Raw genomic sequence first — 23,483 nt, forward strand, 5'->3', positions numbered from 1 at the left:
ATTTAACCTTTCCCGTTAATTTGATTCTGGCGCTACGTCAAGGGGATCTCCAGCATCCGGCAACATTGATGTCATCAAGCTAGCTAAGCAGCCATTGAAGAATTCTCTCAGACGGCAAACCCGGAAGTAGTAATCACCGATTATCCTTCACATTTTAATCATTTTGCAGAGACCAAAATAAAGATTGGGACATACACATGTGATTAAGGTGGAAGCTGAAATATCATAAACTTTAAAAAAAAAAATTTTTGTATTAAAAACGATGGCATTTTTATCATAATGGAAACATTTGAAATTCTACACATATAAAATTAGTTTTTCAGGGGCAGAAAGGTTGTTAAGCAATAGTTATGACTCAACATGCCATTAAAGACCCAGTTACATCTCATTGTTGGGGTGTTCTAACAGTGATACTACAGCGTAAAATGGGACGTTCTCATCAGTTCAGTGATTTGAATTGATTGCCGGCTGCGGGGTGTTCAACAGCGCAGCCTCTGGAGGAGCCGGGAATGACTGACAGCAACTTCTGGATTTCCACGTTCAACTGGGCATGTGCGGATGCCAGAAGTTGGTGTCAGTTTCACAGTTGTAATGACGACGAATGCTGACAGTTTCACTGTCCTTACAAGCCCAAATTCCGGGCCTTTGTTAAAACATGATTTTTTAAAAATGCTAAAAGTATAATTAGATAATTTCTGACTTGCAAAGAACAGTGTTACTAATTTGCTGTTGAGTCCCAAACAAATGTTTTGCATGAGAGCCATTCTTAAGAATGCTGTACCGTGAGTGCTGGAATGCAGTGGTGTAACTAATCCATACACTGAGCTATGGATTTCTATCATTCCAATATAGGCAGTTGCTTGGCATTTCCCTACAAGCAAACGAAAAAAAAGAACTGTTGGGACATTAATTTATTTTAATAGCATCCTTCTACTTGCTGCATGGAAGCTAAAATAACCCTGCTTCCTACTAGCATCCTTTTGTCATTTTTCATTGGAGAGCAAGAAAACTATCCAAGCTCGGTCAACTTTTCACAGACAGGCAAGCTATGTATGCAGTCCAGCGGCACATGGCGTAGCAAGTCTGCCAAGAGCCTCAGCAGAACATAAGAAATATGAGCATGAGTAGTCCATTTGGCCCCTCAAGCCTGCTCCGCCATTCAATAAGATCATGGCTGATCTGATCTTTGCCACAACTCCATTTCCTTGCCCGCTCCCTTATGGTTCAAAAATCTGTCTATCTCCACCTTAAATATATTCAATGACTCAGCCCACACAGCTCTCTGAGGCAGAGAATTCCAAAGATTCATGTCCCTCTGTGAGACGAAATTCCTCCTCATTTCCGTTTTAAATGGCCGATCCTTTATTTTGAAACTATGCCCCCTAGTTCTAGATTCCCTCATGAGGGGAAACATCCTCTCTGCATCTACCCTGTCAAGCCCCCTCAGAATCTTGTATGTTTCATAAAATCACCTCTCATTCTTGGAGAAAAATGTGGGAAAATGTGAGGTTATCCACTTTGGCAGAAAAAATAGAAAAGCAAATTATAATTTTAAATGGAGAAAAATTGCAAAGTGCTGCGGTACATGGGACCTGGGGATCCTTGAACATGAAACACAAAAAGTTAGTATGCAGGTACAAGAAGTAATAAGGAAGGCAAATGGAATGTTGGCCTTTATTGCAAGGGGATAGAGTATAAAAGCAGCGAAGTCCTGCTACAACTGTACAGGGTATTGGTGAGGCCACACCTAGAGTACTGCATACAGTTTTGGTCTCCGTATTTAAGGAAGGATATACTTGCATTGGAGGCTGTTCAGAGAAGGTACACTAGGTTGATTCTGGAGATGAGGTGGTTGACATGAAGATAGGTTGGGCCTATACTCGTTCAGAAGAATGAGAGGTGATCTTATTGAAACTTATAAGATGATGAGGGGGCTCAACAAGGTGACTGCAGAGAGGATATTTCTACTCTTAGGGGAAACTAAAACTAGGGAACATAGTCTCAGAATAAGGGATCTCCCATTTAAAACTGAGATGAGGAATTTCTTCTGAGGGTTATAAATCTATGGAATTCTCTGCCCCAGAGAGCTGTGGCGGCTGGGTCATTGAATATATTTAAGGCGGAGATAAACAGATTTTTGAGCGGGCAGGGAATTGGAGCCGAGTCCATGATCAGATCAGCCATGATCGTGTTGAATGGCGGAGCAGGCTTCAGGGGCCAAATGGCGTACCCCTGCTCCTATTTCTTATGTTCTTCAAAACTTCTAAACTCCAATGAGTATAATCCCAACCAGTTCAACCTTTCATTATAAGACAACCCCTTCATCTCGGGAATCAACCTCGTGAACTTTCTCTGAACAGTCTCCAATGCAAGTATATCTCTCCTTTTAAATAAGGAGACCAAAACCGTACGCCGTATTCCAGGTGTGGTCTCACCAATACCCTGTCCTGTTGTAGCATCCCCCTTGCAATAAAGGCCAACATTCCATTTGCCTTCCTACTTACTTGCTGTACCTGCATGTTAACTTTTTGTTTCATGTACAAGAACCCCCTAAAATAAGCTGTGTGGTTGATAATGAAGAAGAAAGCTGCAGACTTACAGGAAGCTATCAATGTACTGGTCAAACAATGGTAAATGGAATTCAATCCAGATAAGTGTGAGGTAATTCATTTGGGGAGGTTTAACAAGGCAAGGGAATACACATTAAATGGTATGACACTGAACTGTGTAGAGGAATAAAGGGACCTTGGAGTGCAGGTCCACCGATCCCTGAAGGTTGCAGGCCAGATAGGTAAGGTGGTTAAGAAGGCATATGGAATTCTTGCCTTTATTAGTCAAGGCATGGAATAAAAGAGCAAGGAGGTCATGCTTGAACTGTATAAAACACTGGTTCGGCCGCAGTTGGAGTACTGTGTGCAGTTCTGGTCACGACATTGCAGGAAAGATGTGATTGCACTAGAAAGGGTGCAGAAGAGATCTACAAGAATGTTGCCAGGCCTGGAGAATTTTGGCTATGAGGAAAGATTGGAGATACTGGGTCTCTTTTCTTTGGAACAGAGGAGGCTGAGACGAGACCTGATTGAGGTGTATAAAATTGAGGGACCTGGATAGAGTAGATAGGAGGGATCTGTTTCTCTTGACAGAGGGGTCAACAACCAGGAGGCAAAGTATTAAAGTATTAAAGGAGGCATAGTATTAGATCTAAAGTAATTGGGAGGTTTAGAGAAGATATGAGGGGAAATTTCTTCACCCAAAGGGTGGTGGGGGTCTGGAACTCACTGCCTGAAAAGGTGGTAAAGGCAGAAAGCTCACATTTTAAAGATACTTGGATGTGCACTTAAAGTACCGTAACCTACAGGGCTGTGGACCAAGAGCTGGAAAGTGGTATTAGGCTGGATCGCTCTTGGTCGGCTGGCAGAACATGATCGGCCGAAATGGCCTACCTCCGTGCTGTAAATTTCTATGATTCTATGACGCCAATGGCAAATGGTCAAAGTACCATTTTTATAAAAACAAGTAATAAATAATGCCCCCAACAACACCAAACGATACAATCAACCAACCCAACCAAACCAAACCATAAACAACGTTCTGCAGCAAGTCCGTGAACAACAAGTTTATTGATTGAAAACAAGTATTTACATGTGTCATCATTTTATACCAATGCACCTGCACAAGGTTGTGCCATCGCTTAATTGGACTTGCCCTGACATTTCTCCCCCACTTCCCTTCATCATCTCTTTCTCTCCTCCAATGAGGCCTCAGTGCCGACAGCAAAGAGGGTTGCTGTGTTAGGGGGCAGACAGCTTATGACAACGCCCTAGACTAGCTCTTGGCCTGGAAGGCTCGGCTGCAGACTGCTGCACCTCATCAACGGCGGAAGCAGTCACTGGTGGTGTAGTGTGTGTGGTTGGAGAGTCAGTGGTGGGACTCGGAATGCGGTCATCCTGAGGAAGGACAGCACCTTCCATTTCCTGGGAGCCTCTGAGACTTCAGGTTTGGGCCTCAACATCTGAAGCACAATGTGTCTCCACAATTTTCTGGTCTGCTTTGGCACCGTCCCCATTGAACAGTGGGGAACACCGAGGTTGGCACCAGTTATGGACCATATCACATCACCTAGCAGCAGCTTAGCTTGTGCCTGTGATTCGATCGATGCAGTGACATGATCAAGGGCACGTGCCATACACTCTGGAACACCACTGTTACTGCTGGAGGCCACCAGCCTCTGAGTGGGCAATGATGGCCTCGCTGGAGTCCTGATTTGCACCGACTATTCGTGACGCTGCCTCTGCAGCAATCACAGAAAGCTTGTCCTTTGCAGCCATGAGCTCACGGTGCATGCCTGTGTTTTCCCTGAACATTTCCACCAAGTCCAGTTCCATGTCTGTCTGTTGTTGAGCAGACCTCCTTTGCCGACTCACCCTCAGCATCCTAATTTGAAAATTGCCTGGCACGCTGCCTGCCCGCCTGCTGCTTCATCCCTGCAGAAGTGGCATAAGTGGGACAGATCATGTGCGCATGCGCGTAGGAAGCTGCCGCGCCCTCAAATAGCATTTGCACCAGGGGAAAAACCCCCTACTGCGCATATGCAAAATGGCCACCTCTCACTTTTGGCTCGGGTGCACAAAGTCCGTTGTGTAATGCCTGATTTAACACCCACAATCATGGATTCGAATTTTTTGCCGAATTTTCAGTCGAGGACATAAACTATTTTCAGGCGGTATCTTTACCGCCTTGCCGGGATTAGTGCCCCGAAATCGGGAAAGCCAGAAATCCAGCCCCTAATGTTTTCCCATTTCCTCGCTATATGAGCATGGAGGAAGTAACCAACTGATCTTGCAGTAAACATGTGCTCTGCTCACTGGCACTTTAATTCAGACTCTAATTTTACAAGTGCCAGGGAGCTAAGCAGGGAATGTATTGACCACGACCAATAGTTACTCATTTTCTATTGAGTATCACAATCCTAACCAATATTTTGCTTGAGGGCAACTTACTCAACAACTCGGTGGCAGGGGAAAGGCGCTTGATTAAAGTGCCAGTGAGAAAGATAAACACAATTGGGAGATTATAACTGCTAACACTGTGTTTTCTATGATGAGAAACTCCGGATAGGGTTTAAAAAAAAATCATCCTGTATGTTTTAATTACTTGGTACTATGAAAAACAACCGATGTAAATATTTCCAGTTTTTCAGTGCATCATGTAAAAGTTACACCCGCAGCATCAAAAAACAGACCTTTCCAGTACATGACAACATAGGTATTTGTAAAGCCTAGATTCCAGTAAACCACTGTGATGCCCTATTACCTCAGGAATCCTTCTAGGTGTATATTGGAGTAAACCATTTAGATTATGTTCATTATGCAATTTAGTGTTCAGCAAATTGACAGTTTAAAAGTTTAAAACCAGAAATGTACAAGTAGTTTTATGATTTCTTATTTCGGGGAAGTTATATAATCGGAACTTAAATTGAAGTAAATTAATACAGCGTAGTCTTAACTTAATTGTACACCATAATCATTAGATAAAGTTTGCCTCTGTGCAAACTGATAATGAGTTGAAAGCCTGTAATGGCCCCATGTGAACATTTTCAAATGTTCTCTACATAAATAACAGAAGGTGGGATAGGATTTGGAAAGGGAACAAAAGTGAACTTTTATTTGTGGGAAACCTTCAATTAGCACCCGCTCTCCCCCCTCCCCCCCCCCCCCCCCACCCCTCCCCAATCACTATAAAAACTATTTTGGAAAACTGATTTAAAACTATTTTAGAACTACTTGTTAAATTATTTTGCATAATGTAGTATTTTTTATTTGTTCCTGGGATGTGGGCGTCGCTGGCAAGGCCAGCATTTATTGCCCATCCCAAATTGCCCTCGAAGGTGGTGGTGAACCGCTGCAGTCCGCATGGTGAAGGTACTCCCATAGTGCTGTTAGGGAGTTCCAGGACTTTGACCCAGTGACGATGAATGAACGGCGATATATTTCCAAGTCAGGACAGTGTATGACTTGGGAGGGGAACTTGCAGGTGATGGTGTTCCCATGCGCCTGCTGTCTTTGTCCTTCTAGGTAGTAGAGGTGCTGTCGAAGAAGCTTTGGCGAGTTGCTGCATCTTGTAGATGGTACACACTGCAGCGACGGTGAGCCGATGGTGCAGGGAATGAATGTTGAAGGTGGTGGATGGCATTCCCTATTAATAATATTTCCTGTTCATGTTTCTTAGCTCCATGGTAGATCCAGAGAGCAGCGTTACACTAAATTATCAGACTGGGAGTACATTGATTACTGTGCTCAATTGGCTAATCCAATGCCACTCTTTGGTAAGTATGGCTCAGATTTTTTTTTAATTGTCTGGCTTTTATGGTACCTGCTGCCAGACTGCAGTTGCTCTTGAACTGATGTAGGTGACAGCAGTCCAGAGTGACACTTCCTCCCCACTTGTGAAGAGAACAAGTGGCTTAAGTATAATGGCTTGAGATGAGGAACATCCTATATAAGGAACTATAATCATGCTAGGCATCAAAAAGCCCTGGATATGAATGTGTGTGATCTGATGTGCAGCCTCCTGTTAATATTCTCTAGCAACTGTCATGCTAAGTCTTCGAGTTTCCTCATTAACTCTACAATAGGCTCTTGCCTTCAAAATGGTGGAAGGACCTACACAGGGCAGCTTCTGTTGTTCTCTCCACCTCTGTTTTAGATGTCCAAGTATACTGCTGCTACCAGACTTGCTCATCACCAACTGTTTAATCCATATCCTATTTTTGCAAAAAAGCCTGCCCATTGTGAGGCTGACTTCCTCTCTAGGGTACTTAGTGACATAAGAACATAAGAAATAGGAGCGGGAGTATGCCATATGGCCCCTCGAGCCTGTTCCGCCATTTAATGACAACATGGCTGATCTGATCATGGGCTCAGCTCCACTTCCCTGCCCACTCCCCATAACCCTTTACTCTCTTATCGCTCAAAAATCTGTATCTCCACCTTAAATATATTCAATAACCCAGCCTCCACAGCTCTCTGGGGCAGAGAATTCCACAGATCTATGACACTCAGAGAAGAAATTCCTCCTCATCTCAGTTCTAAATGGGTGACCGCTTATTCTGAAACTTTGTCCCCAGCTCTAGATTCCCCCACGAGCGGAAACATCCTCTGCATCTACCTTGTTGAGCCCCCTCAGTATCTTATGTTTCAATAAGATCACCTCTCATTCTTCTAAACTCCAATTAGTATAGGCCCAACCTGCTAACCTTTCTTCATAATCAACCCCTTCATCTCAGAAATCAACCCAGTGAACCTCCTCTGAACTGCCTCCATTGCAAGTACATCCTTAAATAAGGAGACCAAAACTGTAAGCAGTGCTCTAGGTGTGGCTTCACTGATGCCCTGTACAGCTGTAGCAGGACTTCTCTGCTTTTATACTTCATCCCCTTTACAATAAAGGACAACATTCCATTTGCCTTCCTGATTACTTGCTGTACCTGCATATTAACTTTGTTTCGTGCACAAGGTCCCTCTGAACGGCAGCATTTTGTAATTTCTTCATTTAAGTAATTTGCTTTTTTATTTTTCCCGCCAAAGTGGATAACTTGACACTTTACAACATTATACTCCATCTGCCACATGTTTGTCCACTCATTTAGCCTGTCTATTATCCCTTTGCAGATTTTTTGTGTCCTCCTCACAACTTGTTTTCCCACCCATCGTTGTATCATCAACAAACTTGGCTACATTACACTCGGTCCCCTCATCCAAGTCATTAATATAGATTGTAAATAGTTGAAGCCCCAGTACTGATTGCTGTGGAACCCCACTAGTTACTGTTTGCCAACCGGAAAATGACCCATTTATCCCGCATCTTTGTTTTCTGTTAGCCAAGATTGGCTAATGTATTACCCCCAACCCCGTGAGCTTTTATCTTATGCAGTAACCTTTTATGTGGCACTTATCGAATGCCTTCTGGAAATCCAAATAAATGAAATCTACTGGTTCCTCTTTATCCACCCTGCTCGTTGCATCCCCAAAGAACTCCAGCAAATTTGTCACACGTCAGTTCCCTTTCATAAAACCATGCTGACTCTGCTTGACTGTATTATGCTTTTCCAAATGTCTTGCTACTGCTTCGTCTAGCATTTTTCCAACAATGGATGTTAGGCTAACTGATCTATAGTTTCCTGCTTTCTGTCTGCCTCCTTTTTTAAATGGGGGCGTTACATTTGTGGTTTTACAATCCGCTGGGACCTCTCCAGAATCCAAACATTTTGGTAGATTACAACCAATGAATCCACTATCTCTGCAGCCACTTCTTTTAAGACCCTAGGAATGCAGGCCATCGGGTCCAGGGGACTTGTTCACCTTTAGTCCCATTATTTTACCGAGTACTTTTTCTTTAGTGATGGTGATTGTTTTAAGTTCTTCCCTCCATATAGCCCCTTGATTATCCATTATTGGGATGTTTTTAGTGTTTTCTACCGTGAAGACTGATACAAAATATTTGTTCAATGTCTCTGCCATTTTCCTGTTCTCCATTATTAATTCCCCAGTCTCATCCTCTAAGGGCCCAATGTTTACTTTAGCTACTCTATTCCTTTTTATATTCCTGTAGAAACTTTCACTATGTTTTTATATTTCTTGCTAGTTTACTCATCATCTATCTTCTCTCTTTTTTTTTTTAGTCGTCCTTTGCTGGTTTTTAAAAGTTTCCCAATCCTCTGGCCTCCCACTAATTTTGGCCACTTTGTATGCCATTGTTTTCAATTTGGTACCATCCTTTACTTCCTTAGTTAGCCACGGATGGTTCTCCTTTCTCAGTCTTTCCTTCTCACTGGAATATATTTTTGTTGAGAGTTATGAAAAATCTCCTTAAACGTCTTACACTTTCTTCTATTTTCCCAGTCCACTTTAGCCAACACTGCCTTCATACCTTTTGTAATCTCCTTTATTTCAGCTCAGGACACTGGTTTGAGATCCAACTTTCTCGCCCTCCAACTGAACCTGACAGGTTGGTGAAGGCTGGAACCCTCCTTCCCTCCAGCTACTCTCCCTTTATTGCCACAAATCCATCTCACCACTAGGCCTTGAATCTCTCACATGGCCTAAGGATACCCTTCCGTTACATGCCTTGAAGCATTGAGGAGAACTATTTGTGCATGTCTTGTATGCCACAAATTAACTTGTTCTGCTGTTGCTGGAGAAAGACCAAATAAATCTTTGCCTATTTTTATTGTGGCTCCAAAGGACCGTGTTCAAGCTTAATTTTTGGCTCCCAGGTACTGATGTGAATCAAAAATTGCATCAGAATCCCTTGTATATACTAATCAATAACCTAGATGTCCGTTCTTGAGCTCTGCAAAGCTGCAATATGCACTTGGGAGCATCCACCGGTTAATCGATTTTTCAAGATAAGTAGAGTGCACTAGCTTGTCGGGTGAGTTTGCCAACAGCACAATATCCTCTGTGAAAAGGAGCACTGCTGTACTTTCAGAACTGCCTTGGATAATCCAAATCTGACCCTTTTGATGCCCTCCAAACATAATTAATGAAGGCTTTAAATAGGATGACTGACAGTGCACAACCTTGCCTTATTCCTCCTTTTGAGAGATAGATTCAGTTAGTTTCTCAAATGCTGTTGCACAGATCATCATGGCCATCTCTTGACTGCTAAAGCTGTATAATTAGTATATTGCCATATTTTTAGAAGTTTCCAGAAAGTTTTCACCCTTATAATATATGCATTTGTCATCTCCTCTCAATCTTTTGTTGTTTTAACAAATGCTAATTCAATAGTATATTCCTCTGTTTAAGATGGCAACCCAGTATCAAGAGCATATCTATGAGAGCTTAATCTATGTGATGGGAGAAAAAAATAATTTTATGCCAATGTTTGTAGAATTGTGGTTACAAAATGGAGTTCTTTACAGATAGTGGTAATGGTTCTAACAAACTTGCAACCTGCTGTAATACTGCAATATTACAATACTGTGCCAGTGAAAAACAATTACAATGTTTGAATTACTTGTTTATAGATCAATTGTGACCAAGATGTAACCAAAATCTTAATCTTTCACAGGAAATGGTGATATACTGTCATTTGAAGATGCTAACCGAGCTAAGGCGACAACTGGTGTTTCTGGAGTTATGATTGCAAGGTGTGTAATCTATGCAGAAGTCACTTATTCTGCATTCGAATTTTAACTATAATTCAGAAGCACCCTCTTTCCCTCCCCCTCCCCAAATACCACCATTACACCACTTTCATCATGCTTATGTTACAGAAGCTATGCTTATTCATTTGGTGTAGTTGGGATTCAGAAATTTCTGTTTGCAGAACACCCAAAAAGTGCCATGCTATATGATATAAACTTTCCAACATTTAGTTCTGATATGGGAATCGATTGCTGAAGCTATCAGAAAAACATCAATTATGCTCATTAACTACAGCCAAATAAATTGAGTAGTAGGCTGCTATCCAAGATGGTATGGCGAGAAAGCAGGAATGGGGTACTGAAGTTGAATGTTCAGCCATGAACTCATTGAATGGCGGTGCAGGCTAGAAGGGCCGAATGGCCTACTCCTGCACCTATTTTCTATGTTTCTATGTTTCTATGTTTCTATGATGAACTATATTCGGAGCTGTAAGCAGGAGTTGGGCACTCTTGGTTCAATTATTTAAGGTTGTTATGCGATTCTGAAATTTGGAGACTGGCCTTTCCCCTCCGTCATCTCCAATTAAAAGTGTTTTCCATCCTCCAGTCTTGCTATACTGGGTGGCCAAGTCTTGATACCAGAACCTAGGCATCAGCTGAGATTTCTCCTATTTGTCTCATAGTTGATAGGAGGGCTATTATTTTACTCTGTATACGTGGCTTGGAGGAATTACACAAGGTGACCTTTTGAGGTATCGGTAACTGTGGTCCCCTGTACTTGAGCTCGCAAGCCTACCTGAAGATTGACTGGCAGATGAGAGCATGAATCTCTGCTGGTGCTTGCTTTTGATCCAATTTTTAAAAATTATTATTCATTAATGGGATGTGGACGACACTAGCAAGGCCAGCATTTATTGCCCATCCCTAATTGCCCTTGAGAAGGTAGTGGTAAGCCATGAGGTGAAGTAAGCTCCAGCACTTTGACCCAGCGACGATGATATTTCCAAGTTAGGATGGTGTGTGACTTGAAGGGGAACTTGCAGGTGGTCGCGTTCCCATCCATCTGCTGCCCCTGTCCTCCTAGATGATAAGAGGTCAGGGTTTGAGAGGTGCTATCGAAGAAGCCTTGGCGAGTTGCTGCAGTGCATCTTGTAGATGGTACACACTGCAGCGAAGGTGCGCCAGTGGTGGAGGGAGTGAATGTTTAAGGTGGTGGATGAAATGTGAATCAAGTGGGCTGCTTTGTCCTGGATGTTGTCGAGCTGCTTGAGTGTTGTTGGATCTGCACTCATCCAGGCAAGTGGAGATTATTTCATCACACTCCTGACTTGTACTCTTGTCTCAAACCTGTGGTGGCAGGGACATGGCAACTCTCTTTAACTTACTACCAGTTGCTGAGTAGTTGCTGCTCCTGGTTTGTATAGTTCTTATTATTGCCCCATTGACCTGTTGGGATCCATTGTTAAGCAGTATCCCCCTAGGGGCTCGTTTGATGGAATTGATTTCTGTTCTCCCAAATGAATAATGTTTTTTAAATTCTTCATACAAATGTTCAAGTCCTCTTTTTTTTTATTAAAGGTGAGGACAGAGGTGGGAAGAAGTGATGAATTTTTAATTAGTGAAAAAATTAGAACTTTTTTCACATGAAAAACCGATTAGTGAGGATTTTGTAATTTATTAGTTTTGATTCTGAGCACAACAGAATACATTCCAGTAATCAGCAAATTGTCACACAATTGTAGACAGTCACAGATACTGTGAAACTGGATTTGTATCCAGTTCACTATTCCTAGCACTAAAAAATCTTTATTGAAGACTCTTTGTGTAATACAATTGGCTGAAAGTCTTTTAATTCATTTGTTCAGAAGTTTACTATTTTGATATCTAACATTTCCAACAGTTTGTCAAAATTCAACCCCAAATCACGCATTTTGGGCTGAATTTTAATTTTGTGAAAGAAAAACAAAAGGAATGGACGAGTCAAAAACTTCAAAACACTTTGAACAATATGCCATTTTTACACATGAAGACAGCTTGGCATTATCTAACATAGATTATAAAAACAAAATTAATTTTTTTAGGCTAAATACCAGTTCTGACAGATTCTAAACTTATATTTGCCCATAGTAGTTAGTTTGCATAGATTTTGGAATGGAGATAAACTATCTATTGAGTTTTCTTTCCTTTTGCATAAATGACTATGAAATGCAAAAGAAGAAAGTGCTATAAAATTCACATTTGTCTTTTGAATTTGTTTAATTGCAGAGGGGCACTGATTAAACCTTGGATATTTACTGAGATCAAAGAGCAACGACACTGGGATATTTCCTCTCCAGAAAGATTTGAAATCCTACAGGATTTTAGGAATTATGGACTGGAGCACTGGGGATCAGATACACAGGGAGTGGAGAAAAGTCGAAGGTTCCTCCTAGAGTGGCTGTCATTCTTGTGCAGGTAAAATAAAAAGTCTGCAAACTAGCACTGAAACATTGCCTTCAAATGTAGTATGTTGGGCATTAATGAATATACCCACTTTTTAAATTTACTTTTTTGTTCTAGGTATATTCCAATAGGTCTTCTAGAACATGTACCTCAGAAAATCAACGAAAGGCCTCCTTATTATTTAGGCAGAAACTATTTGGAAACTCTAATGGCTAGCCAAAATGTGTCTGACTGGGTCAAAATAAGGTAAGGTCATATGCTCTTTCAAATGTTGAAGATTTTAAAATGTTTTAATCAGAGGGTAACTGATAAGTCTCTTTGACATGTTAAGTCCTTGCCTGGATAATATCAGGGTATGATCTAAATATAAATTTAATAAATATAAATCCCAGTAATATTTTTAGTTTTCTCAACAGTAGCCTATCATCTAATCTAATGTGGCACTGTAATTTTTCTCATTTTGCTCTTGCAGGACTGTCATAAATTTTATAGCAGACGGTTGAATTTTTAAAAGCATGCTTTTAATATGTACCTAGATATTCACGTATTCTAAGACTTTTGTATTCTATTCTGATATTAGTGAAATGCTATTGGGACCAGTTCCTCCTAATTTCACCTTCCTGCCTAAACATAAAGCAAATTCCTACAAGTAAAAATGATGCTCAAGAGGAGAAGCTGCAAGAAACTCGACCTTTTTTCTTAACGACTTCTATATTGAATTCATGTTGTAATTATTTATAAACTCGTGAAAATAAAATGCACCAAATGTGGAATGGAGGGGTTGGGCAACTACTGAAGTTTTGGGGTTTATCACTCTTTGGCCTGTTGTAAAATCTATGTATCCTTGACATTTTTCTTGGAAATTTTTAATAAATATTGATTTACTTTGTTTCCGTATTTTTACGTCTTTCAGAATTCTGCTCATAATTTAGGTGATATGTTTATGGCTATTTTATAATCTCTTTGTACTGCACAATCCATTGAATTTTATATTTTACTTCTTTGAGCGGACGTGGAATGAAGATCTCCTGCTTCCAGTATGGTGTCAGGGATGGATCAAAATTCACGCACTTGTAGTCATTGATGAGGAATGGAGTTGGAGTTGCCTTCTGTGTTTTTGTTTGATGAGCAATGTTGGTACATTTGTACGGTGTGGAAATTGTTAAAATTGGAGGAACTGATATGCAGCTGTTAGTATTTACTTTAATGTTCATTTCACTTCCTGGAGAATTTTGTTCAGGGGACCTAGGAACTTCTTTGCTTGTGAGAACATCCCAGAAAGAGGGATAGAGTGGTACTGGTAATTCATAATGGAACCATTCTAAATGTCCATAAGTTCTTATACCAGGGAGCATTCGTGTTGCATGTCTTTCAGCATGAGCTGAGCATATCAGTGATGAATTTGCAGACACGATTTCTTCATGAAGATTGTCGGTGTTAATGTTATCATCTGGAAACTTTGGAGAATTAAGTTCTTGTTCAGACAGAAAGGGTTCTCTGTGTATCACCAATGTTGATGAACCAAATGCGCTATTTGATTCCTTCAGTAAAATTGGTAAGAAACCCACCTTAACTTGTTTGTGAAGAAATCTCCTGGTTTGTGAATAGGAGTGACTCAAGAAAATTCTTCTTGTGTCCATATTTCTTCTTTACAAATACCTTAGGACCTCATGGAAGGATGGTGGAAGTTGACCATGTAGGGCTTGTTTTTCCCCAGGTATTCATTTCTCAGATTTTCTCTGGATATTTATTTCTGCTACTGCAAAAGTAGCTGCAAAATTAGTTCTGGAACATGGAATACTTACTGCAGAATTTGGTTTGTTTACATTCTTTACAATTATTAAGTCATAGAAGCTTGTGATTCTGTGTTGAATCAAACTGTGGCCATGTGTTAAATTTAGGCGAAGTACCCACTGAAAAATGGACCAGGCTTTAGGTTCCTCCATCAGTGTCAGCCGTGGCTCAGTGGGTAGCACTCTGAGTCAGAAGGTTGTGGGTTCAAGTCCCACTCCAGTGACTTGAGCACAGAAATCTATGCTGACACTCTGTCAGTGCTGAGGGAATGCTGCACTGTCGGAGGTGTCGTCTTTCGGCTGAGGCGTTAAACCGAGGCCCTGGCCTGCGCTCTTGGGTGCATGTAAAAGATTCCAAGGCGCTATTTTGAAGAAGAGCAGGGGAGTTATCCCTGATGTCCTTGCCAATATTATCCCTTAACATAATGGCCAGATAATCTGTTTTTGTTCTCACATCGCTGCTTGTGGGAGTTTGCTGGGTGCAGATTGGCTGCCGCATTTCCTACATTACAATAGTGACTACCCTTCAAAAGTACTTTATTGGCTGCAAAGTGCTTTGGGATGTCCTAAGGTCGTGAAAGTCGCTATATAAATGCCAAGTCTTTCCTTCAGCTGATAATTACAGTAAACTTTAGATTTATTTAGATGTTGCAAGGAGGGTGTATGCATGTTTTTTTTAAATTCAAGTCTAGTTGGGGAAAACACTGGTTTCTGTTGGTATTAAGCTAGGTCCACATTAACCTGTTCAATCTTAATTTCTGTAGACATATGGTGTAAATAACAGGAACTTGAAATCCTATGTAAATTGTCATAAAAGTGGATTTGATTACAGACCTGTTACTGCACACTTTAGAATAAGAAAGTAGACAATTAAAATTTACAGGAAGATATAGCATGGTATTAGTGCATTTGGAGCACCTTCTTTTGGTTAGCTATGGATTTTCATCAGGTTACCAGCATATTTGAGTTTCAAATTTGTGAGCAGGGCAGAGAGGGAGTTGAAATTAAGCATTTTCCAATAGGTTTGAAATTCAGTTCTGCTCAATCGTAGCAATAGTTTATAGCAGGAATTGTTGGAAAATCAACAAGTATAGGGAGACAGCTGCATGCTATACTTCGGAAACCTAGACAGTCACAGCACAAACAGTCCATTAAGTCTACACGTGTTTTTCTTCAAGCAACCTAGTCTATTCCTGCTCTCCAGCTTGGTCCTCATACCCTTTTATAATCTTTCCAAGCAGTTGTACTTCATTTCTGACAAAAATCTGAAATTGACAGCCAGAAAACGACTAGCTGGTCTATCACACCTGCCCCACACTCTACAATGACTGGTTCCCATCCCCCTGCCATATTAGTTTACCTCCCCCCCAACAGCACTCGCAAACACTCCCCCTAGGACGTTGGTTCCGGTCCTGCCAAGGTGCAGACCGTCCGGTTTGTACTGGTCGCACCTCCCCCAGAACCGGTTCCGATGCCCCAGGAATTTGAATCCCTCCCTGCTGCACCACTGCTCAAGCCACGTATTCATCTGAGCTATCCTGCGATTCCTACTCTGACTAGCTCGTGGCACTGGTAGCAATCCCGAGATTACTACTTTTGAGGTCCTATGTTTTAATTTAGCTCTTAGCTCCTTAAATTCGTCTCGTAAGACCTCATCCCTTTTTTTACCTATATCGTTGGTACCAATGTGCACCACGACAACTGGCTGTTCACCCTCCCTTTTCAGAGTGTCCTGCACCCACTCCGAGACATCCTTGACCCTTGCACCAGAAAGGCAACATACCATCCTATAATCTTGGTTGCGACCGCAGAAACGCCTATCTATTCCCCTTACCATTGAATCCTCTATCATTATTGCTCTCCAACTCTTTTTTTCTGCCCTCCTGTGCAGCAGAGCCAGCCACAGTGCCATGAACTTGGCTGCTGCTGCCCTCCCCTGATGAGTCATCCCCCTCAACAGTACTCAAAGCGATGTATCTGTTTTGCAGGGGGATGACCGCAGGGGACCCCTGCACTTCCTTTCTTGCACTGCTCTTCCTGCTGGTCTTCCACTCCCTATCTGGCTGCGGACCCTTCACCTGCGGTAAGACCAACTCGCTACACGTGCTACCCACATCATTCTCAACATCGTGGATGCTCCAGAGTAAATCCACCCTCAGCTCCAATTCTGCAACGCGGACCATCAGGAGCTGGAGGCGGATACACTTCCCGCACACATAGTCGTCAGGGACACCGGAAGTGTCCCTGAGTTCCCACATGGTACAGGAGGAGCATAACATGTGACTGAGCTCTCCTGCCATGACTTAACCCTTAGATACACTTAAATTGGCAACAACAATGCTGAAGGTTACTCACTGTTAAAGAGAAAAAAGAAAAACTACTCGCCAATCACCAGCCAATCACTTACCCCCTTGGCTGTGACGTCACCTTTCTGTTTCTTTCTACTTTTTTATCTTCTCCCTGTAGCTGCACAAGCTGGGCCTTTGAAGGTGGATACGTCCCCTTCTTGGGGGAGGAATCCACCTTCAGATCGATTATTTTACCTCGTACTACTTCATTAGTGATTGTATTAAGTACCTCCCTACCTATAGCCCTTTGATTATCCATGATTGGGATGTTTTTAGTGAAGACCGATACAAAATATTTGTTCAATGTTTCTGCCATTTCCCTGTTACATAAGAACATAAGAATTAAGAACAGGAGTAGGCCATCTAGCCCCTCGAGCCTGCTCTGCCGTTCAACAAGATCATGGCTGATCTGGCCGTGGACTCAGCTCCACTTACCCGCCCGCTCCCCGTAACCCTTAATTCCCTTATTGGTTAAAAATCTATCTATCTGTGATTTGAATACATTCAATGAGCTAGCCTCAACTGCTTCCTTGGGCAGAGAATTCCACAGATTCACAACCCTCTGGGAGAAGAAATTCCTTCTCAACTCGGTTTTAAATTGGCTCCGCCGTATTTTGAGGCTGTGCCCCCGAGTTCCAGTCTCCCCAACCAGTGGAAACAACCTCTCTGCCTCTATCTTGTCTATCCCTTTCATTATTTTAAATGTTTCTATAAGATGTTCTCCATAATCAATTTCCCAGGCTCATCCTCCAGGAGATGAACATTTACTTTAGCCACTCTTTTCCTTTCTATGTACCTGTAGAAACTCTTACTATCTGTTTTTATATTTCTGGTGAATCTATGCTGTACCCGTTCCAATATATCCTTTCGAAGCTATGGTGCCCAGAACTGCTCATAGTACTCCAGGTGTGGTCTAACCAGGGCTTTGTGTAGCTGTAACATAACTTCTACCCCCCTTGTATTCTAGTCCTCTAGATATAAAGGCCAGCATTCCATTAGCCTTTTTTGATTATTTTCTGTACCTGTCCATGTCATTTTAATGATTTATGTACATGGACCCCAAATCTCTTTGTACCTCCACTATTTGTAGCTTTTCACCATTTGCAAAGTATTCTATTCTATCTTTTTTAGGTCCAAAGTGGATAACTTCACATTTGCCTACATTGAAATCCATTTCTCTCAGATTTTTTCATTCACTTAATCTATTCAGAGCTCATTGTAATTTTATGCTCCCATCTACATTTCTTACAACGCCAACTTTGTGTCATTGGGAAACCTGGATATACGGCTTTCTATCCCATCATCTAAGTCATTAATAAATACGGTGAATAGTTGAGGCCTCAACAATAGGTCTTTGCGGGACACCACTAGTCACATCCTGCCAACTAGAGTACTTGTTTATTATTCCTACTCTCTGTCTCTTGCCGCTCAGCCAATTTCTTAACCAGGTCAATAATTTGCCTTCAATTCCATGAGCTTCAACTTAAGCCAATAGTCTCTTATGAGGGATTTTATCATGCCTTCTGGAAGTCCATATAAATAACATCCATAAACATTCCCCTGTCCACTACTTTAGTTACCTCTTTAAAAAAAATCATTCAATCAGGTTCATTAAGTATGACCTACCCTTTACTAATCCATGCTGGCTATATCTCTGATCAGTTGAAAATAGTTCCTTTAGTTTGGAAAATTATTCAATCACACTATCCTTAATTATAGCCTAGTAATTTCCCAACAACAAATGTTAGGCTAACTTTCCCTGGTTTCCCTTTCTCACCTTTCTTAAGTAACGGAGTGACATGCGCAATTTTCCAATCTAAAGGAACTATTCTCGAATTGAGAGCATTTTGGAAGATTATAGTTTGTTCATCAGCAATGTTCTCACCTACTTACTTTAAAACCATCTGGTCCTGGGGATTTGCCACTCTTTAGTGTCATTATTTACTTCATTAATGTTATTTTGCTTGTTAATTTTGGTGCAACCTATCCCTGATTCAATATTAGTTTTGGGATATTCTCTACTGTAAATACGGATGCAAAGTAATTATTCAAGATGTCTGCCATTTTCTTATTTTCATTTACAATAATCACCGTATCAGTTTTCAAGGAGCCTACATTGCTCCTGACTACCGTCTTTTTCCTAATATAATTGTAAAAAATGTGTTGATTTTGATGTTTATTTTCATGCTCTTTGTAGCTCTTACTATCTGTTTTGTCATCCTTTGTTCTTTGTATCACTCCCAGTTGCCAGGATCTGTGCTGCTCTTTGCATTTTTGTAGTTTTATGTTGTTCCTTATCTTTTTAGTCACCCATGGCTGTTTTATTTTGGCAAGTATTATTCTTGTTCCTTAGGGGTATAATTCTCAACAAAAATACATTCAATTAAGAAATAAAAACTACACAGGAAAAGTGATCCATTCATGGCTAATTAAAGAAGTTCAGGATAGCATTAGATTGAAAGAAGCAGCTTCCAATGTTGCAAAGAATAGTGGTAAGTCAGGGGATTGGTGGAGTTTCAGAAACCAACAAAGGATGACCAAAAAATTGATAGAAAAGGGAAAAAATAGACAGAACATTAGTAAGAAATATAAAAATAGATTGTAAGAGCTTCTATAAGTATGTAAAACAGAAGAGAGTGGCAAAAGTAAACATTGAACCCTTAGAGGCTGAGGCAGGAGAAATTATGGGGAATAAGGAAATGGCAGAAATGTTAAACAAATATTTTGTCTCTGTTTTCACAGTAGAAGATGCAAAAAACATACCTAAAACGATGGGGAACCAAGGGTCTAATGAGGGTGAGGAACTTAATGTAATTAATATAAGTGGAGAAAAAGTGCTAGAGAAACTAATGGGACTAAAAACTGACAAATCCCCTGGACCTGATGGCCTACATCCTAGGATTCTAAAAGAGGTGGCTGCAGATAGTGGATGCATTGGTCTTGATCTTTCAAAATTCCCTAGATTCTAGAATGGTCCCAGCGGATTGGAAGGTAGCAATTGTAACACAGCTATTCAAGAAAGGAGGGACAGAGAAAACAGGGAACTACAGGCGAGTTAGCCTGACATCAGTCGTCAGGAAGATGCTGGAATCCATTGTTAAGGAAGTGATATCAGGGCACTTAGAAAATCATAACATGGTTAGGCAGAGTCAACATGGTTTTATGAAAGGGAAATTGTGTTTGACAAAATTTTTAAAGAGTTTTTTTGAGGATGTAATTAGTACGGTAGATAAAGGAGAACCAGTGGATGTAATATATTTGGATTTCCAAAAGGCATTTGATAGAGTGCCACATAAAAGGTTATTTATTACACAATATAAGGCATCATGTTATTTTGCTTGTTAATTTTGGTGCAATCTATCCCTGATTCAATATTAGTTTTTTGGGATATCCTCTACTGTAAATACTGATGCAAAATAATTATTCAAGATGTCTGCCATTTTCTTATTTTCATTTACAATAATTACCGTATCAGTTTTCAAGGGGCCCATCTTGTTCCTGACTACTGTCTTTTTCCTAATATAATTGTAAAAAATGTGTTGATTTTGATATCCCTTAAAAGTTTATTTTCATAAGAGAGTAGTCATCTTGAATAATTACTTTGCGTCAGTATTTACAGTAGAGGATATCCCAAAATAGCTAATATTGAATCAGGGATAGGTTGCACCAAAATTAACAAGCAAAATAACATGATGCCTTATATTGTGTAATAAATAACATTTTATGGAGGTAATGTATTATCATAGATCGAGGATTGGTTAATGGACAGAAGAGAATAGGGATAAACGGGTCTTTTTCTGGTTGGCAGGCTGTAACTAGTGGGGTGCTGCAAGGATCAGTGCTGGGGCCTCAGCTATTTATAATCTATATTAATGATCTAGATGAAGGGACCGATAGTAAGCTGTGAAAACACAAAGCGTCTGCAAAGGGATCGTCATCATCATAGGCAGACCTTTGGAATCGAAGAAGACTTGCTTTCATTCTTAACATGAGCTCTTAGGTAGCTGTACAGTCCAATACGAGAACCACAGTCTTCGTCACAGGTGGGACAGATAGTCGTTGAGGGAAGGAGTAGGTGGGACTGGTTTGCTGCACGCTCTTTCTGCTGCCTGCGCTTGATTTCTGCATGCTCTCGGCAACGAGACTCGAGGTGCTCAATGCCCTCCCAGATGAGCTTCCTCCACCCTGTCTTTGGCCAGGGTCTCCCAGGTGTCAGTGGGGATGTTGCACTTTACCAGGGAGGCTTTGAGGGTGTCCTTGTAATGTTTCTGCTGCCCTAGTCTATCAAAGGGATATAGATAGACTAGGTGTTTGGGCAGCAGATGGAGAATAATGTAGGGAAATATGAGGTTATTCAATTTGGCAGGAAGAATAGAAAAACAGAATATTTTTTAAATGGTGAGAAACTTTTAAATGTTCTTCAGAAAGATTTGGGTGTCCTTATATAAGAAACACAAAGCTATCATGCAGGTACAGCACACAGCATGGAAGGCAAATGGCATGTTGTTCTTTATTGCAAGGGGGTTGGAGTATAAGAGTAAGGAAGTCTTGCTACAATTGTACAGGGCCTTGGTGAGACCACACCTGGAGTACTGTGCAGTATTGGTCTCCTTATCTAAGGAAGGATATACTTGCCTTGGAGGTGGTGCAACAAAGGTTCCCGAGATTGATTCCTGGGAAGAGAGGGCTGTCTTATGATGAGAGATTGTGGAGAATGGGTCTATAATCTTTGGAGATTAGAATAATGAGGTGATCACATTGAAACATACAAGAAACGTACAAGATGCCGAGAGGTTGCTTCCCCTGGCTAGAGTATCGAGAACAAGGGGGCACAGTCTCAGGATAAGGAGCAGGCCATTTAAGACAGATGAGGAATTTCTTTACTCAAAGGTTGTGAATCTTTGGAATTCTCTGCCCCAGAGGGCTGAGTCTCTGAATATATTCAAGGCTGAGGTAGATAGATTTTTGGAGTCATGGGGAATCAAGGGAGATGGAGATTGGGTGGGAAAGTGGAGTTGAGGTCGATGATCAGCCATGATCTTATTGAATGGCGGAGCAGGCTCAAGGGCCATAAGGCCTACTCCTATCCTATTTCTTTTGTTCTTAAGCTGGTTCTATGTATTACTTTAACTTATTTTTTGAACACCTCCCACTGATCTTGTCATTTTACCCGTTAACAGATTTGCCCAGTTTACGGTGGACAGTCTGTCTCATCAGATTGAATTTCGCCTTACCCAAATCTAGAATCTTTGTAGCTGTATGAGTTTCTCCCTTTCATACTCGACCACATGATCACTATTGGATTAATGTTCAGGCACCTTTAGGCTGTTAACTAAATCTGGCTCATTACTAAACCTAGTATGGTTTGCCCCTTGTTGCTTCTCGGATATATTGTTGCAGAAAACTATTCTGAACACATAAGAAATTCACTGGCCTAGAAATCCCGGCCTCCCCATACTGAGTATGTACGGACCCGGGAAGGCATCGCAAAAGCCAATTTTCAGCACGCAATGCACATGTGCTAAAAACCGGCTTTTCCGATCTGTCAAGCTCCAGCTTGGCAATTCCTCCGTATCCCCACAGCCAGGACATTTGCATGGGCAAGATACCTTTGCCCAGCAAATGTCCTGAAAACTCTTGCACCTGATAAAAGCATAGCCTACTTTTACAGGAGTAAGAGTTTTAAAACACACAGACAACAAACACATTTTATTGTTTAAAAACCCTGCCCATTATGGTTTAAAATAAACTTACCTTAATTAAAAAAACTTAAAAAAAAAAAATCGGAAAAATATTTTTTTCTAAGACATTTATTAATTTTAATTGTGTTTTTTAAAATTATGGTGGTGTGTTTTTTTTCAATAGCAATGAGAATTCATAGATTCATTGCTATTAATGAGAATGCTGTACCTGACTGGTTGTGCAGTCACGTTCTACATCCAAACTGAGGACAGGAGCGTGCTTCGCAGTGCGGGAAGAGACGGCCTCCCAATTGGTATCCGAGGAGCCTCCAGGACCATCAGGTCAATTTGTAAAAATTCTCCAGATGGAGGCGTTGCTTCAAAAGAAACCTCCGACCGGAATACTGTCTTTCTGACACGAGCAAGTCTGCTTAGCACAATGAATGTTAAAATCCCCCATTAAAACCATTCTGCCGTTGCTACATACTTGTCTAATCTCAGCATTTGTACATTCTACCACTTCACTGCTACTACCAGGGGGCCTATACACAACTCCCACTTGTCTTAAATCCTTTTCTTTTTCTTAATTCTACCCATAAAGTCTCAACTGCCTGCTTACCTCTGGTTATATCGTCTCTTATCATTTAATTGATTTAGTCCTTAATCACCAAGGCTACTGCCCCATTGCCCCACCCTACCATTTTTCCTATCTGTCCTTAGACCTTATAAACTGGTATATTTAGTTCCCAGTCCTGACCATCTTGCAGTCATGTCTCAGTAGTGGCTACCATGTCATAACCTTCAACTTGAATTTGCACCTGCAATTCATTCAATTGTTTCCTTATACTCTGTTTGTATAAAGAGCGCTTATTTGGGCCATACACCCTCACCTGTCCTTCAGCTGTAATGTTTTACTCACACATTTCTTATTTCTCTCTCTCCTGATACTTTACATCTTTTAGTTTTTCCTTTACCTGTAGTGCCTGAAGCACAATTTCTGACTGTTACTCTACTCTCTTCCCTTTTGTTTTAGAATTATTCCACCTGAGCCCTTCCCCATTTACTGGTT

The 23,483-nt window shown here is 41.0% G+C and overlaps 1 protein-coding gene across 4 annotated transcripts in view; it reads left to right on the plus strand.

The window, feature by feature from the left end:
• dus3l (dihydrouridine synthase 3-like (S. cerevisiae)) overlaps positions 1-13,481 on the plus strand; it is a 29,703-nt gene extending 16,222 nt beyond the window's left edge. For all 4 annotated transcript variants that reach the window (XM_070880057.1, XM_070880054.1, XM_070880055.1 and 1 more), the window contains exons 10-14: positions 6,229-6,325; positions 10,075-10,153; positions 12,416-12,604; positions 12,710-12,838; positions 13,173-13,481. In XM_070880057.1, the coding sequence (XP_070736158.1) occupies positions 6,229-6,325; positions 10,075-10,153; positions 12,416-12,604; positions 12,710-12,838; positions 13,173-13,245 (567 nt within the window). In that variant the 3' untranslated portion in view covers positions 13,246-13,481. The remainder of the gene's footprint in view (positions 1-6,228; positions 6,326-10,074; positions 10,154-12,415; positions 12,605-12,709; positions 12,839-13,172) is intronic.
• The last annotated feature ends 10,002 nt before the right edge of the window (positions 13,482-23,483 follow it).

The sequence above is a fragment of the Pristiophorus japonicus genome, chromosome 5 (genome assembly GCF_044704955.1).
Source record: "Pristiophorus japonicus isolate sPriJap1 chromosome 5, sPriJap1.hap1, whole genome shotgun sequence".
Lineage (NCBI taxonomy): Eukaryota > Metazoa > Chordata > Chondrichthyes > Pristiophoridae > Pristiophorus > Pristiophorus japonicus.